The 23,193-nt window shown below is 38.5% G+C and overlaps 1 protein-coding gene across 2 annotated transcripts in view; it reads left to right on the forward strand.

Annotated features, from left to right (window-relative positions):
• Positions 1-21,661, forward strand: part of LOC126162643 (uncharacterized) — a 61,153-nt gene extending 39,492 nt beyond the window's left edge. For both annotated transcript variants that reach the window (XM_049919279.1, XM_049919280.1), the window contains exons 4-5: positions 14,248-14,352; positions 21,290-21,661. In XM_049919279.1, the coding sequence (XP_049775236.1) occupies positions 14,248-14,352; positions 21,290-21,382 (198 nt within the window). In that variant the 3' untranslated portion in view covers positions 21,383-21,661. The remainder of the gene's footprint in view (positions 1-14,247; positions 14,353-21,289) is intronic.
• The last annotated feature ends 1,532 nt before the right edge of the window (positions 21,662-23,193 follow it).

Consider the following 23,193-nt stretch of genomic DNA (forward strand, 5'->3'; position numbering starts at 1 on the left):
GAAATAGTGAAGACAGCAGAGGATCAAGTAGGTAAAAAGATGAGGCCTAATGGAAATCCTTGGGTAACAAGAGAGATATTCAATTTAATTGATGAAAAGTGAAAATGTAAAAATGCAATAAATGAAGCAGGAGGAAGGGAATACAAATGTCTAAAAAATGAGAACAGGAAGTGCAAAATGGCTAAGCAGGAACGGCTAGAGGACACACATAAGGATGCAGGAGAAACAGGACTTGTGGTCAGGTGAAACAGGGTAAGATAATGCCCCAGGAAGATTGGAGAGCTTTGGAGAAAAGAGAACCACCTGTATGAATATCAAGAGGTAAGATGGAAAACCAGTCCTAAGCAAAGAAGGAAAAGCAGGAAGGTGGAAGGAGTATACAGAGGGTCTATACAAGGGAGATGTACTTCAGGGCAATATTGTGGAAATGGAAGAGCACATAGAGGAAGAGGAGGAGGGACATATGATACTGCATGAAGAATTTGACAAATCATTGAAAGACTTAAGTTGAAACAAGCCCTGGGAATAGATAACATTCCATTAGAGCTACGGATAGCCTTGGGAGAACCAGCCATGACAAAACTTTTCCATCAGGTGAGCAAGATGTGTTAGATAGGCAAAATACAGTCAGCCTTCAAGAAGAATATAATAACCCCAATTCCAAAGAAAGCACGTGCTGACAGGTTTGAAAATTGTCAAATTATTAGTTTAATATGTCACAGCTGCAAAATACTAACACGAATTCTTTACAGAAGAATGGAAAAGCTGGTAGAAGCTGACCTGAGGGAGAAATCAGTTTGAATTCCAGAGAAATGTAGGAACATGCGAGGCAATACTGACCGTATAACTTCTCATAGAAGATGGGTTAAGGACAGACAAACCTACATTTACAGCATTTGTAAACTTACAGAAAGCTTTTGGCAATGTTGACTGGAACACACTCTTTCAAATTTTAAAGGTAGCAGGGGTAAATTACAGGGAGTTAAAGGATACATACGATTTGTATGAAAACCAGATGGCAGCTAGAAGAGTCAAGGGGCAGGGAAGTATCGGTTGAGAATGGAGTGAGACAGGGTTGTAGCATATCCCCAATGTTATTCCATCTGTATATTGAGCAAGTAGTAAAGGAAAAATTTGGAGTAGGAATTAAAGTCCAGGGAGAACAAATAAAAACTTTACGGTTTGCCAGTGACATTGTAATTCTGTCAGAGACAGCAAAGGACTTGGACAAGCAATTGAACAGAATGGACAGTGTGTTGAAAGGAGGATATAAGACAACAATCAACAAAAGCAAATCGAGGATAATAGAATGTAGTCAAATTAAATCAGATGATGCTGAGGAATAAGATTAGGAAATGAGACACTTCAAGTAGTAGATGAGTTTTGTTATTTGGGCGGTAAAATAACCGATGATGGTTGAAGTAGAGAGGGTATAAAATGTAGACTGATGATGGCAAGGAAAGCGTTTCTGAAGAAGAGAAATTTGTTAATATCCAGTATAGACTTTAGTATCAGGAAGTCCTTTCTGAAAGTATTTGTATGAAAGTATGTATGGAAGTGAAACATATATAATAAATGGTTTAGACAAGAAAGAATAGAAACTTTTGAAATTTGGTGCTACAGAAGAGTGTTGAAGATGAGTGGGAAGATCATGTAACTATTGAGAAGGTTCATGATAAAGGATGACAGCCAAAAACAGTTGCAGGATAAAAATTTTATTAAAATTCTTGACCAAGGTTTCGGTACATATAAATATACCTTCATCAGAAGTAAAAAATCCTGAACAGGAAGACAGTTTCATTAGAAAAGCCTTTACATCAGAAGTGAGAAGCACAAAAGCTTAAGTAACAGTGAAATTACCAGAGTAATACAGGCACAAAATCTTTTAGTTACTTACTAAAATTACATACTGCAATGGAGATAAATAAAACAATTGTGCCAAAGGCGTCGTCAATAATTAAGACATCTTCTCCATTTGTACAGCATGACTATGGGAACAGGGTCAAAGCGAACAGTTTAGCACCATTACTTCGCCTATGAACTATCGAGACAAGAGTGTGAAAGCACTAGGGCAGATGGTTTCGACGAGAGAGGGCACTTATGGTATGTGCCAGACACTCGCGCATCTCCATTGCAGTATGTAATTTTAGTAACTAACTAACTCTGGTAATTTCACTGTTACTTAAGCTTTTGTGTTTCTCACTTCCGATGCAAAGGCTTTTCTAATGAAAGTGTCTTCCTGTTCAGGATTTTTTACTTCTGATGAGGGTATATTTATATGTACCGAAACCTTGGTCAAGAATTTTAATAAAATTTTTATCCTGCAACTGTTTTTGGCTGTCATCCTTTATCGTGAAGAATTTCAACAGTTGCTGTTGCAGCCATGTTTAAAATCTTGAAATATGCACCTGCCCAGGTTTCAAAGGCTGTTTTGAAATACATGGACATCTCATTTAAAATCCTGAAAACAGGTATGGCTATTGACTTCACTAAACAGTGTGTGAGACGCCATTTGACACCGAATTACGTGAAGGCTTTTATCAATGTGAAACAGTGTAACAAGGTTCCGTCTACTAAAGCAAAACTGGTGAAACAAATTATGAGTGACAGAATAAGTGACCTTTATAAGAAGAAAGATAAACTAAATGAAGAAGCTTACTCTTTGCATTTCTTTATCACTAGAACTTTTAAAGATTATTTTAACTTTCACGCAGACAGTATTTGGCATGGTGTTAATGAGTGGTTACACAATCATAGGGTTGAAATTCAGCGTAGGCATGATTTTAAACTTCAGAAGCTTGTTCATGTACAAAGAACTGTCAATTGCGAACACTAATTTTTTGACAGAGTACAAAATAAAACTTCCATAAGCTTTACTCCTCAGGAAAGCGCCATGCTAGCGAGAGGTTTTAAATACAATTTCAGGCCTAGTCTTAACGACCCTAAAGTGGTGGATAATTTTATTGTTGACCTTAAAGTTGGTCTTGACTCTGTAAAAACAGAAAAATCCCAACAAAATAGGATTGCTCATGAATGTAGCGCAATTTTAGAAAGAGAGGTCAATTCAGTAAAAAACAATGACTTAAAACAGAGAGGGGGGTAGCATTATTACTAGTATTAACCGTAAATTAAAAAATAATGAGGCTCTTATCACAAAATCTGATAAAGGACATTCGCTTGTTGTAGCCTATAAAAGTGAATATATTGCTAAAACTTTGGCTTTTTTCGAGGAAAATGGGATATTCGAAATCGAGCAGGATCCTACCCCTACATTACAAAAGCAAATTAGGGATATGTTAAGAAAACTGAACATCTTATGAAAGAGTTTCAAAAGAAAACTTTAATTAATATGAACCCTAGAGCACCTATGCTTAGAAGTCAGTTTAAGGTACACAAAAGTCAACACCCAGTTCGCCCCATCGTTAACGGAATAAAAGTCCACATCATAAATTAGCGAGATTCTTACACACTGAAATTAAAGATGCCTTTGTTTTTGGAAACAATTATTCTGTTAAAAATAGTGCTGAAGTAATAAACAAGCTAAAATTGATAGAGATCACTTCTTCCTCTCGTTTGGTTTCTTTCGAAGTCGTAAGTTTGTACACTAATGTTCCAGTGGATATCACTCTTAAGATTATTGAAGATAACATTCGACAACATAGAACTCTAAGTGAGCTACAGTTGTCGGAACTTATGTCACTACTGCGGGTTGTACTAGATTACAATTACTTTCAGTTTAATGGCAAAATGTATGAGCAACCATTCGGCTTAGCCATGGGTTGCCCGATAGCTGGTATCTTAGCTGACATCTTTGTGAATGCGTTAGAAGAAGATTTCTTCAAAAACAATCCTGCATTGGGTAATATGATTCCTTTCTATGCTCGTTATGTTAAAATCGCCTTCTTTCATTCTGCAGTTCGTGCTGTGAGCACACCTTTAGCACAGAATTGTTTAGAAAAAGAAATATCGTTATTAAAATCAATGGCTGCTAACAATGGATACGACCCTAAATTAATTGACCCAATTGTTAAGAAAAAAAAACAGCTGTAAAATGCTCAACTTTAGGAGATAACAGGGCGAAAAAGAATGAGGGTAATAACTTTATTTCTATTCCATTTTTGGGGAACGTTTCATATAAGATAAGAAGACTTTTACAGAAACAATACGGTTACAGAGTTGCCTTTTCCATAAATAATAGCCTGAAACAAAGAGTAATTCATACTATTGGAGCACAGGAAGAACTCGGCACTAAGTCTGGTGTATACAAAATTACTTGTAACGACTGCCCAAACTATTACATTGGACAGACAGGTAGACCCATTAAAGTTAGGTATAAAGAACACGTTAGGTAAAAATGGGGAAAACGTACATAATTCCACGTTTGCTGAACATCTATGGCTCTTGCATCATACGCCACGTGAACTGGACGACGTAGAGATGCTTCATGAAACGAATAAGGGTTACAAACTGGACTTGCTCGAAGAATTAGAGATTTTCAAGCATCTGTCTCTAAAAGATGGTTTTGTTCTTAATGAACAGGTGCAGCTTAGAAACAAAAATTTTTTAGACAGTTTCAAACCCCTCCTTGCCTTAATGTAATATAGTTTGGCTGACTAGATGCCGGTGAAATGCACTTTCCTGTCTTGTTGGGATTTTACGTATTTTTGATGTTTGCTGTTTGTGATTTTCAATGTGTATGTGTGGTTAATTGACTAAAATTTTTTTATTCACAACGACAGATGGTTTCGTTTTATTATAACATTTTGGTTGTTTTTGCCAGTCTGTATTTCACCGCCTATGTTACGCGAGATTCTCGCGCATTACACTAGTGCCCTCTCGCGTTAGATGTTCCATAGCGCAAGCTTTATCTGTTTGACACTAGGACACAGGTAAATTGGTTCTATATTTTCTATTTTAGATAAATGTTTTTAAATGGTCTGATATGTTTTATTTATTAAGACAGAAAGTTTGAATTAAGACAACTTTTAATAATTTTTTATGCACTTCTGTATGTATTCATGGATTTTAATATGCGCAAGTGTCTGGCACATGCCATAAGTGCCCTCTCTCGGCGAAACCATCTGCCCTAGTGCTTTCACACTCGTCTCGATAGTCCATAGGCGAAGTAATGGTGCTAAACTGTTCGCTTTGACCCTGTGCCCATAGTCATGTTGTACAAATGGAGATGGTCTTAATTATTGACGACACCTTTGGCACAATTGTTTTATTTATCTCCATTGCAGTATGTAACTTTAGTAAGTAACTAAAAGATTTTGTGCCTGTATTACTCTGGTAATTTCACTGTTACTTAAGCTTTTGTGTTTCTCACTTCCGATGCAAAGGCTTCTCTAATGAAACTGTCTTCCTGTTCAGGATTTTTTACTTCTGATGAAGGTATATTTATATGTACCGAAACCTTGGTCAAGAATTTTAATAAAATTTTTATCCTGCAACTGTTTTTGGCTGTCATCCTTTATTGTGAAGAATTTCAACAGTTGCTGTTGCAGCCATGTTTAAAATATTGAAATATTGAGAAGGTACTGACTAGAATTGGGGAGAAGAGGAATTTATGGCACAACTTGACTAGAAGAAGGGATCAGTTGGTAAGACACAATCTGAGGCTTCAAGAGATCACCAATTTAGTACTGGAGGGAAGCGTGGAGGGTAAAAATCGTAGAGGGAGACCAAGAGATGAATACGCTAAGCAGATTCAGAAGGATGTAGGCTGCAGTAGTTACTTGTAGATGAAGCAGCTTGCACAGGATAGAGTAGGATAGAGAGCTGCATCAAACCAGTCTTTAGACTGAGACCACAACAACAACATGCAGTCCGTGATAAGAACTGGTTTGTCTTTATGCCAGATGTACTTCCAGTCCCTTACCACATGGTTCATGTCCCTGTATAACACCTGTCCTCTTATCAGTCCCTTCACTGGTACATCATGTCTCACCCTATTATAACTTATCAGAGGAAGGGCGACATGTGAAAACAGTCATATAATGTACGAGCTCTGCTGTAACTTCTGCACAGCCTTTTATGTGGGCATGACCACCAACATGGTCTCAACGCAAATGAAAGACCGTTGCCAAATGGAGGCTGAGCAGAGAAGTCCCCCTAGTGATGGAATGTGCTGACAAGTACAACAAGCTCAAGTTCAGTGGCTGCAACACAAACTTTGCCATGTGGATCCTCTCCCTTCCCCTCCTCCTCCAATACCAATTTTTCTGAACTATGTAGATGAGAATTGTTCTCTAGACATTTCTTCAAGCCCATCATTTTTCTGGCCTCAGTCCATCAGCTCCTGTCCCTCCATCCCCTTCACAATCCACTCCTTCATGTCTTTGCATACCACATGTACACTGTCCAGTCACATTGTGACCACCTGTCAAAAATGGTCCACAAGGATAGATGCATACTGGAGTTTATCCAGTGTGCCTTCCACAATGACGAGATCATCTACAGACTGCCACGAAAACATTCCCCAGACCATACTGCTCCCTCCTTCAGCCTGTATTCTTCAGACAGTTGTTGCTGGGTGATCGGTTTAATAAATTTTACATCATACGTGGCACTGATGGAGTGTGAAACATGATTCATCTGAAAAGAAAGGCCAGCAGTCGCCACTCAGTGGACGTCCAGTTGCGGTATTGGCATGCAAATTCCTGGGTTTCTCACCGATGAACAGCAGTGTGGTTGCATGAACCAAGCGTCTGCTGCGGAGGCCCATATGCAGCAATGTTTGCTCAATGGTCATTTAGGAGAGACTGTTGGTAGCCTCTTGGTTCATCTGGGCCGTCAGTTCCTCAGCAGTTGAACGTCTATTCTCCCATATATCTATCTCCACAGCTGTCATTCAGCCTTGCCATCTGTGGTCTTTGGTACACCACAGTTCCTCCACTCCGGTTTAGATAGTGCCAGTTTGCTGTACACGGCATATTTTAACCACGATGCACGCGAACAGGTTACAGACTTAGCCATTCCAGAAATATTTCCACCCTTGACCTGAAAGCCAATGATTTTGCCATTTTGGACATCTGATAGTTATGACTAGAGACCGGATTATTTGCATCATCAAAACCTTAGAACATGCATGAAAAATGCTTAAAATGTGTCAAAAGTGTCAAAATATGCAAGATAAAGTAATAAAAAATCATGGTAGTTACTGCGTGCATTATATCCGAGTCGAACCTGTATGTATCAGTTACAAGGAAGAGTGCTGGCCACACGAAAAATCGGTACATTTAGAAGACCAATGTCATTTTCTGAATACTTCCTAGTAGAGGTTAGTAAGGGGGCCTTCCTGGGATTATTTTTTAAAAATTTGCGAAATGGGGACACATACTATGTTTCAAGAACTGTTCCTTTTTTGCTGTTGTTGTTGGTAACAACCGGATGCGATACTAGTGAATTGCAGCAAAATAATCAATATGTCTGTACAGGGCTCACTTCAAGATATATCACACGCATGCTTAAACACTCTGTGATATTTTATTGAAAAAACAACATAGTCATGAATTTTTTTGAACAATTGCTACTATTGGATGGAAGCATCAGTTAAAATTTATTTTATATTTTTCTACTATTGTAAACATAAATGACCAAGTACTGTTCTAAATATTCGGTAGTAAGATTGTGTCTTCTATCACTCAAAACATTTTTATATGCAGAAAAGGAACATTCTACATCAACTGAGGTAACTGGGCAGTATTGAAATTTGGGTGCTATGTTGGCACTTATTTTTTCTGGTATAAATTCACCTGTCCCATTAATAAAACTATCAATTTGGCATAAGGGTTCAAAGCCCAGGTTATTGTTTAAAATGTTTTCAAACTTTTCTTTAAGTTTTCTTGGGAATATGTGGGGCAACGAGGAGTTCACTAGAATAATTATTTGCATTAAGTGAATAGATCCATTTAGTGCCAAGCCTTGAGTTTCAAGCTTTTTAATACTTACAGATATATGGGGAAAATGAGTGCTAATCACAGAATGTCCTTTTTAATACCGGAATCATTAAAAGCCTCCTTGCACTGACAAACTGGCTTAGCCTCTGCACCGTCGAAGCTGTTTACTGCCCCTCTAATGGATCCGAAATGTTCATTGTAAAATAACACAGCTTTGACCCACGTACCCCAACGAGTTACCACTGGTTTGGGAGGTAAAGGCAAATTCGGTAGTTTTTCTTTGTAGGTCTTGATGCAAGCAGGAACCTTTAGAAACACTTTCTTTGGAGATAAAATCAGTTTATTTACATTTACAAATGTGGACTGCACTTCTTCAGCAAGGTCTTGATGCAAGCAGGAACCTTTAGAAACACTTTCTTTGGAGATAAAATCAGTTTATTTACATTTACAAATGTGGACTGCACTTCTTCAGCAAGGCAGTTTACTCCATGAGCAAAGCACGTCATATGAATCAAATTAGCATAAACTAGTCGGAAGGCTTTTCCTGCTTTGATCATATAGAGAGCGGCATCTTAAATAAACAAGAACACCCTTTCATCTGCAGAAGATTCTGGAAATATTTTTCTAATATCCTCATTGACAAATGTGGTGATCATAGAATGTTTTACTTTTTCAAGTTCTTTGCAGGCTGCTAAATAGATAGAAGAGGGCTCTTCTTTTAAAGCACCAACAATTAAACTTACAATGTAACGGCCACAAGTGTCTGTAGTTTTGCAACTTAAATCCAGATAATGCTGTCAGGTTAGGTTAGGTCAGGTTAGGTTAGGTTAGGTTAGGGAGCTCATTGCGTATTTCTTCCAGAACATTTATGTAAATTGTCGGTATGTAATTTTTATGCAGTGTTGAGTCATCTGGTATATTTTGATTTAAGCAATATTTGCACAAGAAGCCTTTGAGGATAGGGTTTGTAAGTTTGTGAAGAGGAATATTGCTTGCATTGAATGCTTCATGTAGATCTATGTTAAACTGACTTTTTTTTTTTTTTACCTTTGGACAAATCCCTACTACTGGGACTTACTGTTGTCAGAACTTGTTGTCGTGGTCCTTTCTTCCACATTCCTGTGATATGAAGACTTGTCTTGACATGCTGGTCTATTTGAAACTTTTTATTGCACAAAACATTTTGGTCACATACTCAACAATATAAAACAATTCCGTGATATATAAATGTTCCAGGATGGTCAGCTATTCATGAAATGACGTTTCTTCTTCTGGACAGCATGGCGCACAACACGTTACACACTACACATCATAAACATGTTCAGCTGTGTACAAGTAAATAGAAAGCTAAACCAAAACAATAGACATGCAACTAGAAGTTTGCGTAGTTTAGTTTAATTGTTGCCAACGCATACAGTATTTGCAGTGGAGGGGATGAACCGGGGGCGCGAGCGCAGGAGCACTGACTCTGCTTGTTCCTGTTCCTTTTCAGTAATAATTTCACTAGGCAGTGGCCTCTTGGTTAGCAGTGGCACGCTGTTCTAGATGCGGTCAATCTGCGAGACATCAAAACTATATCGAACTAGAAATCGCCTGTCTAAATTTTTAAAATATTGTAAACGTAGAGCGAAAATCTGCATTGTCACTAGTTTTTAGTTAAAATATGCAATAACTGGTGAAAAGGAGCCAAAATGCATATGCAACATGCAAATGCATATAATATGGTCTCTAGTTATGACAGTGACTGCACAGTTTTCTATATCCCCCTGACACACTTTTTATACCCTCCACAGGTAGTACTGCCACCTGCTGTCTACGCGTAGTTATTGCACATTGATTTCGGACGTAGGCAGTGGTCACATTAATACGACTAGACCATGTAGTTTCTCCAGCTCACAGCAGAGTTAATAGCCCTCCCCTCCTGCCACCAGCATTCTTGCTTCCCTTACGCACTTCAAAAGATAAAACATTTCACCCCAGTTGAGCTGCAGTGCAGATGCATTTTATTTGGCCAGGACAACGTACCCTCAGTGTCTCGAGTATAGTGAGGGTTGTTACCCTTGTTGTTGTTGTTGTTGTTGTCGTTGTTGTTGTAGTCTTCAGTCCAGAGACTGGATTGTACCCTCCACGCTGCCCTCCAATACTAAATTGCTGATCCCTTGATGCCTCAGAATATGTCCTACCAACCGATCCCTTCTTCTAGTCAAGTTGTACCACGAATTTCTCTCATCCCCAATTCTATTCAATATCTCCTCATTAGTTATGTGATCTACCCATCTAATCTTCAGCATTCTTCTGTAGCACCACATTTCAAAAGCTTCTATTCTCTTTTTGTGTAAACTATTTATGGTCCACGTTTCACTGCCATACATGGCTACACTCCATACAAATACTTTCAGAAAAGACTTCCTGACACTTGAATCAATACTCGATGTTAACAAATTTCTCTTCTTCAGAAACACTTTCCTTGCCATTGCCAGTCTACATTTTATATCCTCTCTACTTCGACCATCATCAGTTATTTTGCTCCCCAAATAGCAAAACTCGTATACTGCTTTAAGTGTCTCATTTCCTAATCTAATTCCCTCAGCATCACCCGATTTAATTAGACTACATTCCGTTATCCTCGTTTTGCTTTTGTTAATGTTCATCTTGTATCGTCCTTTCAACACACTGTCCATTCCGTTCAGGTGCTCTTCCGAGTCCTTTGCTGTCTCTGACAGAATTACAATGTCATCGGCGAACCTCAAAGTTTTTATTTCTTCTCCATGGATTTTAATACCTACTCTGAATTTTTCTTTTGTTTCCTTGCTCGATATACAGATTGAATAACATCAGACATAGGCTACAATCCTGTGTCACTCCATTCCCAACCACTGCTTCCCTTTCATGCCCCTCGACTCTCATAACTGCCATCTGGTTTCTGTACAAATTGTAAATAGCCTTTCGCTCCCTTTGTTTTACCCCCTGCCACCTTTAGAATTTGAAAGAGAGTATTCCAGTCAACATTGTCAAAAGTTCTCTCTAAGTCTACAAATGCTAGAAACATAGGTTTGCCTTTTCTTAATCTAGCTTCTAAGATAAGTCGTAGGGTCAGTATTGCCTCACGTGTTCCAATATTTCTATGGAATCCAAACTGATCTTCCCTGAGGTCGGCTTCTACCAGTTTTTCCACTCGTCTGAAAAGAATTCGTGGTAGTATTTTGCATCCGTGGCCTATTAAAGTGATAGTTCGGTAATTTCCACCTCTGTCAACACCTGCTTTCTTTGGGATTGGAATTATAATATTCTTCTTGAAGTCTGAGGGTATTTCTACTGTCTCATACATCTTGCTCACCAGATGGTAGAGTTTTGTCAGGACTGGCTCTCCCAAGGCCGTCAGTAGTTGTAATGGAATGTTGTCTACTCCCAGGGCCTAGTTACGACTTAGGTCTTTCAGTGCTCTGTCAAACTCTTCACGCAGTATCATATCTCCCATTTCATCTTCATCTACATCCTCTTCCATTTCCATAAAATTGTCCTCAACAGCATCGCCCCTGTATAGACTCTCTATATACTCCTTCCACCTTTCAGCTTTCCATTCTTTGCCTAGAACTGGGTTTCCGTCTGAGCTCTTGATAGTCATGCAAGTGGTTCTCTTTTCTCCAAACGTCTCTTTAATTTTCCTGTTACCCCTACTCCTCCATTATTTACACTGATCTAGTTCAGTGCAAGTACGAAGAGTCTGATAAAACTTTAGAAATAAGTAACAGTGAAACCCCTATTTTATGTTTTTGTGTGGTCCAGACTTAAAAAACGCAAAATTGATGAAAATGCAGAGTCAAGGAAAATGTTAAAACCCCCAAAATATGAGCAAAAATACATGTAATTGGCATATAGGATTAAAAATTGCAATCCTCCCCAATACTTCATACAATAATTTGTGTTAATGAAGTTTCATCAGTTCTTATAAATCGCAGATGTGTAAAAGCAAGTAAAAATTCATAAAAAAATTGAAATTGGTATCTGGGTACAAGATAATCAAGCTTTTTTCCAACAAGCTGTGGCCACAAATTACACATTCAAAACAAGCATCATTGAGAGATCATCCTTTGTGCTCACCCTGAAAAAAGCAAAAATTGATGAATGTATCAAATTAAACAAAAAGCATCACAGCAAGTAAGTGGTTAAACTATAAGCATAAATGTGGACATCTGTTTAATGGCATACTTTGTCACAGTTGATGCTATTGTTTAATGTTTTCTTACAAGCTGCACTTCATGTGCTCATCACTGTTAGTGTTATTTTAGGCTTGATGAGAGACACACACGTGAAAAAATAAGTTTACTTCCACAGTTGACATTACAATCTTATTAGAAGTTGGCTTCAGTGAATTTCTGTACACTGTGTAATATGTAAATTGGAAAGAAAGCTCAGGTGCTGCAGTTTTGCTTCATGCTCTCTATCACTGCTGCCAATCTTTACGATCTACAGTGTGTTGTGTGTGCAGTGCAAAGTATAAACGCGAGTAGTGTATGCAGTTGTAGCAACTGTATCATGTCAGATTTGAACAGGAAAGTCTTTAAAATGCGTTATCGCAAAATCCTTGTTGTATTTGCATTTGACATCTGCCATAGCACAACATCTGCATGAAAAGTATATTTTCAGTACTTCACAAAATTCTTTCACCCCTACCTGCACTTCCGTTGCAGAAGGGCGACTCCACCTCTCCACACATACAGTAGGCAAGCTCATTTCACAGGTGGTAGTGTGGTATGGTGGCTATTGGGTGACTTAACAAGTCACCAATCAATAAGAGTGTACCAATCGGAAATGGGTGACATTTCCTCGATTATGACTGAGTGTATTCTACGAGACTCAGTGTTTGAATTTAAAGATCAGTAATTTATATTGTTGCTGAATACAGTACATTAGAAATACGTACAAAAAGATGAGAGTGAGTTGAATGTGGGACAAGGAAAGGTGGTGGCTGGGCCCCTTCGTCACATATTGGCTCAGTCCAGAACACTTCGCATCGACTGTTTCATTTTTCCATTACCACTGCAGCCTAGCAGTAGTTGTATTATAATTGTGCAGTGAAGCTAAATGATGCAAGTTGTATTGGCAACACCGATTTTGGATTGCGTCAGCATTTCCTCACACACATCTCTCGTCTCCACAATGGTCTAAAGTATGTCCTCAACTCCACCACCACACCTGGTGCGAACCATCCATCTTTGTGCCACTTAAAACTCATTTAGTCTCAGCAAATGTCAACAGGAAGAAAATGGGGTGAAGTCAAGCAAGAATCGAGGCAAACTTTTCTAGAAAGAAACGTAAATTCGAGGAATTTTTAGTATTTAAAGGGTTTTTACAGACACTACAAATTTATCGTGTAGAATCACAAAAAATTTAAAATTATAGAATGTAAAAATGAAGTTCTGTTGTATTATTCCAAAATTTAGTATAAAAGAAACTGGGTGAACCAATTTAAATGTATACAATTTTTCAGTCATTGATGCAACAAATGTGAAAGATCAGAAGAACCAATACTGGTTTCCACAATATGTACAATTATATCACAATATTTACAGTACAGTATAATCCAAAATTGAAAAAAATGATGTACATAAAGAGAAAATGATGGAAAAAAGATATCAAATAACATATCGATATGTGTTGTCGTTGCCTTGAATGTGAGGGAGTGTTACAGTCTGTTGTACAGTATTACAGCTTGTTCCTTAATTGCTCGTAAAGAAAATGTCTTATTTGTAGGGATTTCTTTTGATTTTTGACTCACATATGAGTGTAACAAATATGCTAGGCATCTTGAATCACGTAATCATATGTGGTAATTATTCGGAACAGCCATACATTGTACAGATCCTTACCGTGAATCTCATAGAATAAGTTCAATCATCTTATGGTTCACCTCCAAAGAAATCTGAAGAACTCTCCTTAAAATGAGATAGTGATTCTATGCTTCAAAATATTCATAAATACCACTTGTTTGTTTCACACTCATCAATTCAATTCCTCCTTGCTGTCTCTCCCCCCTCCCACCTTCTCACAAAAGGTTTTGAGTAATAACAAAACATTCAAGAACATTTTACTAAACGTTTGTGTGCTTGGTGGTAGAGCAGTCAGAATTAAAGGTGAATTGATAATTTTATCATGAATCTTATTTTTAAATTTATTCTGTTTTTAATTTTTTTTCTATTTATTTTTTGGCCGTTTGTGATATTGCTTGTTAAGACTATATTGCACTGAAATATACAATATTTCTTGATTTATTACAGTATAACAAAATTGTTTTTGTTGACAGTTTTGAGAGTTCTTCAATGACAGCTTCTTTTTTCTATTTCAGGTATTTGATAAGTTGAAGTACAAGTATACAGCTATTGAATTAGACAATAGGGATGATGGTGACGCAATCCAGTCTGCGCTAGCAGAAATCACTGGTGCCAGATCAGTAAGTTGCATTGTTCAGTAATGTGTGAATACATTTGTTTCTTTCTGTATGTAGCATCCTTGAAGATAAATGCAATCAATCTTGCACATGATACAAACATGAAATGAGTATGTATAAGCTTCATTGTACAGTGTAGGCTCTTAGTGACACACACACACACACACACACACACACACACACACACACACAGAGAGAGAGAGAGAGAGAGAGAGAGAGAGAGAGAGAGAGAGAGAGAGAGAGGTCTGTCATGTCACTGCTCACTGCCTTAATATTGTGTTCCTGTTTATAATATTGAATTAATACCATTTTTCAAAGTTTCATTGATTCCACACATAATGCGCTTTGCTGGTATGAATCACAATGTGAAATTATTCATCTCTCAACTACATTGTCTTGAATACACCATTGGTTCTTTTTTCCACTCTCCCTTGTAGGTTTTTTTCTGTTCTTTGACATAGAAGAGTGGATTCTCTAGAAAGATTGAGGGTTTCGGTAAAAATTTCATGACTGTCAAAATAGTTGCCTCTCATTTCTATGACAATTGCATACATTGTGTGTTCTGAATTCCAGGAGGCCAAAAATTTTTTATACCTGTTTCATTTTTCATTGTTTCAAATTTCTGCACAGTTATGTGTTTTTTGAAATGCATAAATTTCTTCATGTAATGAAAGTATTTGCTTTCAAAATCTCATTTTCTGAGTGAATCATGTTGTTTAACATTTTACTAATTTCCATTGCATAAAGTTAATGTTACAGACTTTGTACAACACAGTACAATACAGCGATGAATCAGTCTTTCGACTGACAGATGCACGTAAACTTATTCTTTACAGCACATTATGAAGTTAGTTTACAGTGAGTAATTATTTGCAACATTACAATAAAGGATATAACCTATTTGGGCAATGCAGTCACTGTCCACTGTGTCCTGCCCTACATAGATCTGCTTCAGACGAAAAGGATGCTACTGCGATACCATTATTCTCATCATTGGTCATGTGAATCAAACGACTCAAAACTGCTTGAATGTATTGAAATATAAATACTGGAAATGCATTAAAATTTTAAATTTTGGGTATTTACTTTTGTTGCTCAGGTGGAAATGGCAGCAATTTTACCATCAATCATATGTGACACTACTATCGTACAGAATGCTTGGCTGTATCAGGAACATTTGGAAGCATATCCTTCAGGGAGAACCAGATGAATGGAGGAGCTGTTTCCTTGGATGAGTCGTAGTGTCAGGTCATACCTCATAAGAAGATACAGTTTTTCAAATACTGTACCAAGAAAACATGGCATCCTGCCAAAATGTCTGTGAGGACATTATGCACGAGCAGTGTCAGCAAATATGAGAACTTATGTCTAACAGCTCTTTGGGGAGGAGATGTAAAAGAACCTAGGAAGCTGTGTAAGCTATGACAGAAAAGGCAATTGGTAAGTACATTTGCCTTCCATCCGACATGATTTATAGCCATAATGACAAATGCCCTGTGAACTTTGCTGCAGCTATCGGAAGTAAATGTGTTGGTGAGGAAAAGATCTGATTGCATCTTCCAGCAGCTATACATGACCTCCAAGATACCTATGTATCTTCACATGTTTCTTGTTGCAAATATCAATTCTTTGATCTGCGACTGGGTGTGCCTTTGTGGTCCCTAGGCAAAAAGGTAGCAGTTTGTCTATCTTTGAATTTTGTGCATAGCACACAGAAGTGTTGTAAGGTGATGAGTTGATCCTTATCAGCCTCTCTAGTCAACAGAGGGAAGAGTCCACAATGAAACTACCAGAGATTGCCACCAGTCTCTGGCTTTACCACTGCTACAGAAGAGGTGGTTGCAGTTCTAACACTACATACAGCAATAGTTGATGGCTGTATACTGACCAAGGAAAGACCATCTAAACCATACATATCGAGAGGTGAAAAATCACCCTAGGAACTACAAGAAGATACCAGCATTATGCTTCTCGTTGTTAATAAATGAAATGCTAAGTTCGGCATGTGATGCCAAGATTCTTATGAGAAGTTGTATAAGTTCTTGGAAGAACCATTCATAAGATGTCTTGACAGTGACCACATTGGCAACAAGAAGACTGCATAGCTCCTTAACTCCTCAGGTAGTATATTACACATGGTGTTTCATGCTAGGACCATTGCGCGAAAAGAGGGGTACATTGTCAGAAGAGTGTGTGACCCACGTTCCCTGCTGACAGTTGTGCTGTGGTACCAATACCAGGTGCACCAGTGTGGGAGTGAAATGGCACAGCAACTTGAAATGTACTCCAGAGCTGAAGCATGTATGACAGTAAGATTCTTGTGAGCAAAGCCTCTAAATTGCAAGCAGATTCGCTGTGAAATTCTGGTGGTACGTGGACAAAATGCAGTGTCATGTCCAGCTGTAGTGAAATGATACCAACAGTTTGGTCAAGGCTGCACAAATGTAAATGATGGTGATTGGAGAGGAACACCATCAATATCAACCACAGACAAAAATGTCCAGGTAATCAAAGAGCCGTTTTGCAGAAATCACAGAGTGACTGTTGCGAACATTGGCTACTATGTGTGCAGCTCAATAGGCAGTGCTTACTCCATAATTTGAGACCGTCCAAAGTGTCGGAAATTGTGCTCATGCTGGATACTGAGATTACTGTCACCTGCACACAAAGGCACAAGGTTTATGGTGTCTCTGGACTAACTTGAAAATTTTTCTGTAGCAGGCAATGATTTCTTAAGCTACATCATTACAGGCGATGAGATGTAGATTTATAATGGAGATACATCCTACCGCTGCAGGAGGATTGCAAAGCAAGGGAATGTCATGACCACTGTTTTCTTCAAATGTAAAGGGGTTATGGGCACAGAGTTTATGGCAAAGGGCACAGTCACTATTGTCGATCCCTACTGTACAGCAGCAACATTGCTGCACAATGCTGTAAAGTACAAGAGGTGTGTAAAATTAAGAAAGGGCAGTGTTCTGCATGACAGTGCAATGCCCCAAATGGCATGCCAACACAAGCTCTGCTTTAACTTTTGCTGTGGGAGGTTTGGAAGCATCTGCCGTACAGTCCAGATCTTGTGCCTTATGATTTCCACCTTTTTGACAAAATGAAAGAACATCTGAAGAAGGGGAAAGAGATTTTCACCATTGAGAATTTTCACAAAGTGGTTCTCAAATGGCTCTGTGATGGATTGGATTTATGTTTTCGAGGAAGTGAATGGTGAGTAAAATGTCATGATCATTGTTTACGATGACTTGGTGACTGTTGAAAAATGGGTTCATGAATCTGTGTCACTTTGAATTGTGATGTAGCATTCAATAATACCCAATTGGACTGACATAATTATGTGTAACTTACTTTTTAAATCCCCTTATAAACGAGAAAGTTGTCTCGTAAGCTTCAAAGTGAATAACATGATTTCAACTTGCTAGGTTCCTTGAGGCAATGCTGTGCTCCCACATAAAAAGTATAACTATGGAAAGAGTGTCTGAATAGATTCCATCCATTATCTCAGTGGACTAAAAACCCAGACATTGGCATGATTAGTTTCTACATAATCTCATTGTTCCTTGGTCTGATGAAAGGATTCATTATGATTCATTGGTGAAAGGTATGATTCTGCAATGAAGAATATGTTCAAGCATGTACTGACTTCTTGTTCAGTGTGCTGTATTTGGAACACGGTCAGTGGTGGCTGTTGGTAGCTTGTTTTCCTCATCCTACTTATGGTGAACTTAAGAGGGAGAAGACTTGCAGTCATCTACATGGCTCACTGATCTTAGCATACAGTCAGAGCTGCCAGCAGCTGTCATAAAACATCAGTTATTGAGTATGCAACCTATCATTTGACAAGAGCCTTGCATCTGAATTACATCAGCCATGGGAAATCGTTCACAAGAATAGGTACTCCAGTGACCAAATTTTTAGAAGTTCTTAAGCATTAATTGGCCACACGAAAAGAGGAAGAAAAATAGAAAAAGCCAAAGGTACTCGTGTATTTCACATATGCTGGGCCAATGTCTGCAAAAATCAGCAGAATTGTGTAAAAATATGGCAACTTGCTAACTATACAGGGCAAACAACTACTGAACAGTACTTAAGTTGTTTACGTGAGGCAGGAATTCAAAGCATTGTGTATGACTATGATGTTTTCCACACAGAAACACTAATAGAATCATCAAGATCCAGTGTCTGAAGCACACTTGCCACACACAAGTGAAACAAAAGTAGACACCTGTGGCACTTCATGGGCTATAGTCTTAACAAAAATCCTTGCATAGACATTCTGGGATAGTGTTATTTAGAGAGGCAGTTTAGAGCAGATTAATGGAAAACCTTATCAACAGAGATGTTGGCTATGAAATCAGTGGTCCTGAGATCCTACTTTAAAACCAATGAATGAATGAGTGATTGAATGCTCAATGCTCACATAAGCTCACAAAGGAACCAACTCTTGAAAATCCATGTGGATTATTGCTTGCTTTCTTCCATAGGATTGGATGCTTTGCAAAACACCTTGAATGGATGATGAGTGGTCCAGAATGAATCACATTTGTAACACTGGAGCTAGGACTGCAGGAGGGTGGAGGTAATCAGGGTTACCTAAAGGGCAGAGAAGATTTCTGGATGACTGTAGATCATGAAGCATCTGGTGACAGCTACAAATTACAGTGTAGAAGTAATGTGCCCAGAAGGCACAAGGTCTGGCAGATGATGTTACATGCACAATATCATAATTAGTCAGCATTCTCTTACTTGTTCCAATTGATATGTATATTTGATAAATTATGGTGATATGTTTTGATGCATTTTACTGTATTTTACAGAATTAAATCCGTTACGTATTTAAACTGTAGAAGAACCTAGCTGTTGGTTGTTTTAAACTTGCAGAACCCTTGAGTTTGTAATGTTTGTGTAGTGGATCATATAACACGCAATGACTGGATCCATTGCATGTGTTTTGAAATATGAGTATCAGCAAGATTATGACCCTTTTTTTTGGGGGGGGGGGTTGGAGTTGGGGAGAGCTTTACTTACCATGCCAATGTCCATGGGGGCTTCCCTGAACAAATGGGAGTGGTAGCCCTTCTCCACAGAGGGAGAACTTGTGTATAGGCAAATTTTATGAGTATTACGTTGTGTCTCCCACAGCACAAACTCCCCATAGTGGGTGGATCCTGTTTGTCTTGTACTAATCTAATACATTCATTGATATTCTTGGTCAGTTTTTATGCCATGTTTGTGCAATATAAGACTACATGACATTTTGTCTGACATGTAACTTCACTGCGTGTTGTGTTTTGTGGCACTCCTTATGTAACTGGTGGAATACCTATTGTTCCTCAGAATGCATTTGAGGCATTGCATCTCGCATCTGAGGTTCTGCAGCTCACATATCCATCTTATGTACATCAAAAATGTATTAATCACACATTTTCTGGTTCAGCTCATGATTTGAAAGTGTGGTAAGTCAAAAGAGGTATTATTAACACTCTCGTGAGCTGCAGGAACAAGAATGCAACACAAAACTCTTGTTGATTGTTGAGTTGATTGTATGGAACAAATTGTACTCCATGAGCTATGTAAAATGCACCACAAAACCTTACTCTCTACAAAGTGAAAAATCAGAAGGAAAATGGTTGGGTACAACCTTTCTGTCGTCCATCTCCAGGGTGATAGACAGAATCGGTTGTCTATTGCACATGAGGCTATATATAGAACCAACAAAGAACATTATAGGGTATCTCAGATTTGGGGGGGGGGGGGGGGGGAGGAGAGGCACATCTTGCAATGTCAGGATTGTACCATATCCCGTGTACATGTGGAAAAGTCTGTTGGCGTGACCAGATGATCTGCAATACCAGAACACCAAACATAAATGGTATTGCAGTTTGGGACAAGTGAAGAAAACAAATCTGGTGTGGTAGAGCACTCACTGTCCAGACCAGTCATACAGTAAAATGTGCTGACACAGGTTCTCACAGTGAAGAACAACAGAGCTACCACATGCACTTGTTCATAGATGTCATTGAAATTCATAAACATGGGAGAGGTTTAAGGAGAAATAAGAAGGCTTGAGATAAGTGGACCTTGATTTCCTGTGTTGTAATGAACAACTATTGCAAAGAACAGTGGAGGAGCTACAGCGATAGTGACTGGGAAAATGTCCCCATGGATGTTAGTTGAGAGTACATATAACCTCCAGCCTCAGACTCACCTCAACTCTGCTACCAGCAATGGAGGTTTAATCTTTTAGGTACTGGCAGATTATCTGAAAAATCATTTAACAGACATGGGTTAATATCTCAAGACGAAAGCAAGCACACTGTATGTCAATTTGTCTCGTCACAAGAGCCTTAACTGTTTTGTGACAAAGTCTGAATTGAGAAATGTAGTATTGAAATGGTAGTTTAAGTAAGCTGAGGAAAGACTTCTCACATGATGGTTGAGAGGACTGTTCATGAGATTTTTGTCATTTAGCAAACACAGAATAAAATTTGTCAAATAGATAATTCGCAAGAATCTTACGGGCTTTAGTTGTACTTAATGTACACTATTCTCATGAAAGGTGACACAGTGATCAGGAGAAAAGCGATTCAGACCTGCACCCGATCATCCAGATTTCCAGGATTTTGCTAATTACTCCTGGCAAATGCCAGGATGACAGCTTTGAAAGGGGAAAAAGGCATAGACAGTTTCCATTCCCATCCTCGAAACAATCTAAGCTTGTGCTCCATCTCTAAGGACCTCAGTGTTGATGGGGCAATTAAATCACTATCTTGCTTCCTTCCTTCTCATGAATTAAGAAGCTTATTAAATAACTAGATTAGTATAATTTTTACAGCTTTTTTGAAATAGGTATCACTTGCTTACATTGTCTTTATGAATGATTGAGATAAAATATTGTTAATGTCTGATATGTTTTTATTTTCAACAGGTTCCAAGAGTATTTGTAAAGGGGAAATTTGTTGGTGGAGGTACAGATGTCAAGCAGCTGTATGAAACTGGACAACTTGTACAGATGCTATAAAATGAATTGTTTCTGTGTCCACTGACAATTATATTTATTACAGAGTTTACTCTTTTAAGTTAACAGCTTTTGATTACAGATTTTTCAATAGAGCTATTTTTTCTATACTAAGATGTAAAGCTACAAAGAGCAGTATTATTTCATTGTGATGTGAAAGGTTGATACACTACTAAGCGAACCACTGTTTAGATTGTGTTACTTTCCATGGCTGTGCAAAAAAAAAATTGAAATGAGAAACAAGTAATAGAATTCTAATAAAAGTAACTTTTAAAGACAAAAGTCTTTCAAAGAGCAAATTAAATGATACCCTTACCAAATTCTTCTTCTTCTCCTCCTCCTCCACCACCACCACCACCACCACCACCACCAACCCCACAACAACAACAACAACAACAACTCCCTCATGACATACAGATTTATAAGAAGGTTATGTTTTTCAGAGACAAGTTGGTAAGTATTTCTCATAACTACACTACAGTTAAAAAATACCTGGAATTGGATTAAGCACCATTAATCTCTCTCTCTCTCTCTCTCTCTCTCTCTCTCTCTCTCTCTCTCTGTGTGTGTGTGTGTGTGTGTGTGTGTGTGTGTGTGTGTGTGTGTGTGTGTGTTTTTCCCTCTCTCCCTCTGCCATGATGTGTGTGTGTGTGTGTGTGTGTGTGTGTGTGTGTGTGTTTTTCCCTCTCTCCCTCTGCCATGATTAATCAGAGTGTCTCAACAATTGACACTCGCAGGATGCAACATGAATGTCAGGATCTGAGTGCTGCCAGATTGCAGTGTTTTTCTGTTAAGTAACTGTGAAAGTCACTGAGCAGGTGAGTGTGCTAAATGAAAGATCTTGTAATGACTGGATTGTGAAAGGAAGGAAACACACATCTGCTCTTGGTAATCTCGGTTTGCTCAGTGCCATCCACTTTTGTTAGTTACAACTGAATGTAGTCTTACGCCAGGGGTATCTGACCCGAAGCCCAGATCCAGTATCAAAGCGGCCCTAGAACTGAGCATCAATTACATGATCAGTTAAAAAAATTAATTCATGTAAAGTTCTTAAAACTGAATATTTCAATTTGAAACTCCTGCCACACAATGCTATTTTCCTCATTGGTCAATCTCATTATTACTATTAAATTTTCCCCCTCTTTGATGGTTATTGTGAATATTAAGTATAATTTGTGTGGGTCAAAAATACTAGTTTTCTTCCAGTGTGGCCCAGGTAAGCTAAAAGGGTTGGACATCCCTGACTTGGGCCAAGGGTAATAGTGCCCCCCCCCCCCCCCCCCCCCGTCCCCCCCAAGAGAAGATCTTCCATAAACAGCAGATGTTGGTCTGCCAAGATGTTCACATAGGCACCATCCTTCATTCCAGCAGCAGCATGGAGATTACATGATTCGTTTGTATATTATTTTACAAGCTTCTAACCAGAAGTGACTTATTTAGTTCTACCTGCGTGCTTTTGTAGTTTAATTCTTAATTTCTGGTATGTTTGTGTATTTACTATCTTGAGCCTCATATTTTAGTAACTCTGTAGTGTTTAGTTCAACCATCTTTTGTATGTATAGGGCCCATGAATGCTGTGTTTCAATGCAAGTTGAGTTGGTGACCGTTTGCTCAGAGCTACAGGTGACACTGCCTTCAGTCACACAGCTTGATATTATTGCCAATGCACATTAGTGTTTGTATTGCAGGGGGAGGGATCCAAGGGGTATCCAGTGTATGTGAAAGAGTTACCCAGTCAGTCCACTACTGTGTCTCATCCGATTACTGCCTGCATTGAGGTTGACGCTTCATGTGTGGTCAAGTGGACAGTCATT

Source organism: Schistocerca cancellata, chromosome 2 (genome assembly GCF_023864275.1).
Source record: "Schistocerca cancellata isolate TAMUIC-IGC-003103 chromosome 2, iqSchCanc2.1, whole genome shotgun sequence".
In the NCBI taxonomy this organism is placed as follows: Eukaryota; Metazoa; Arthropoda; class Insecta; order Orthoptera; family Acrididae; genus Schistocerca; species Schistocerca cancellata.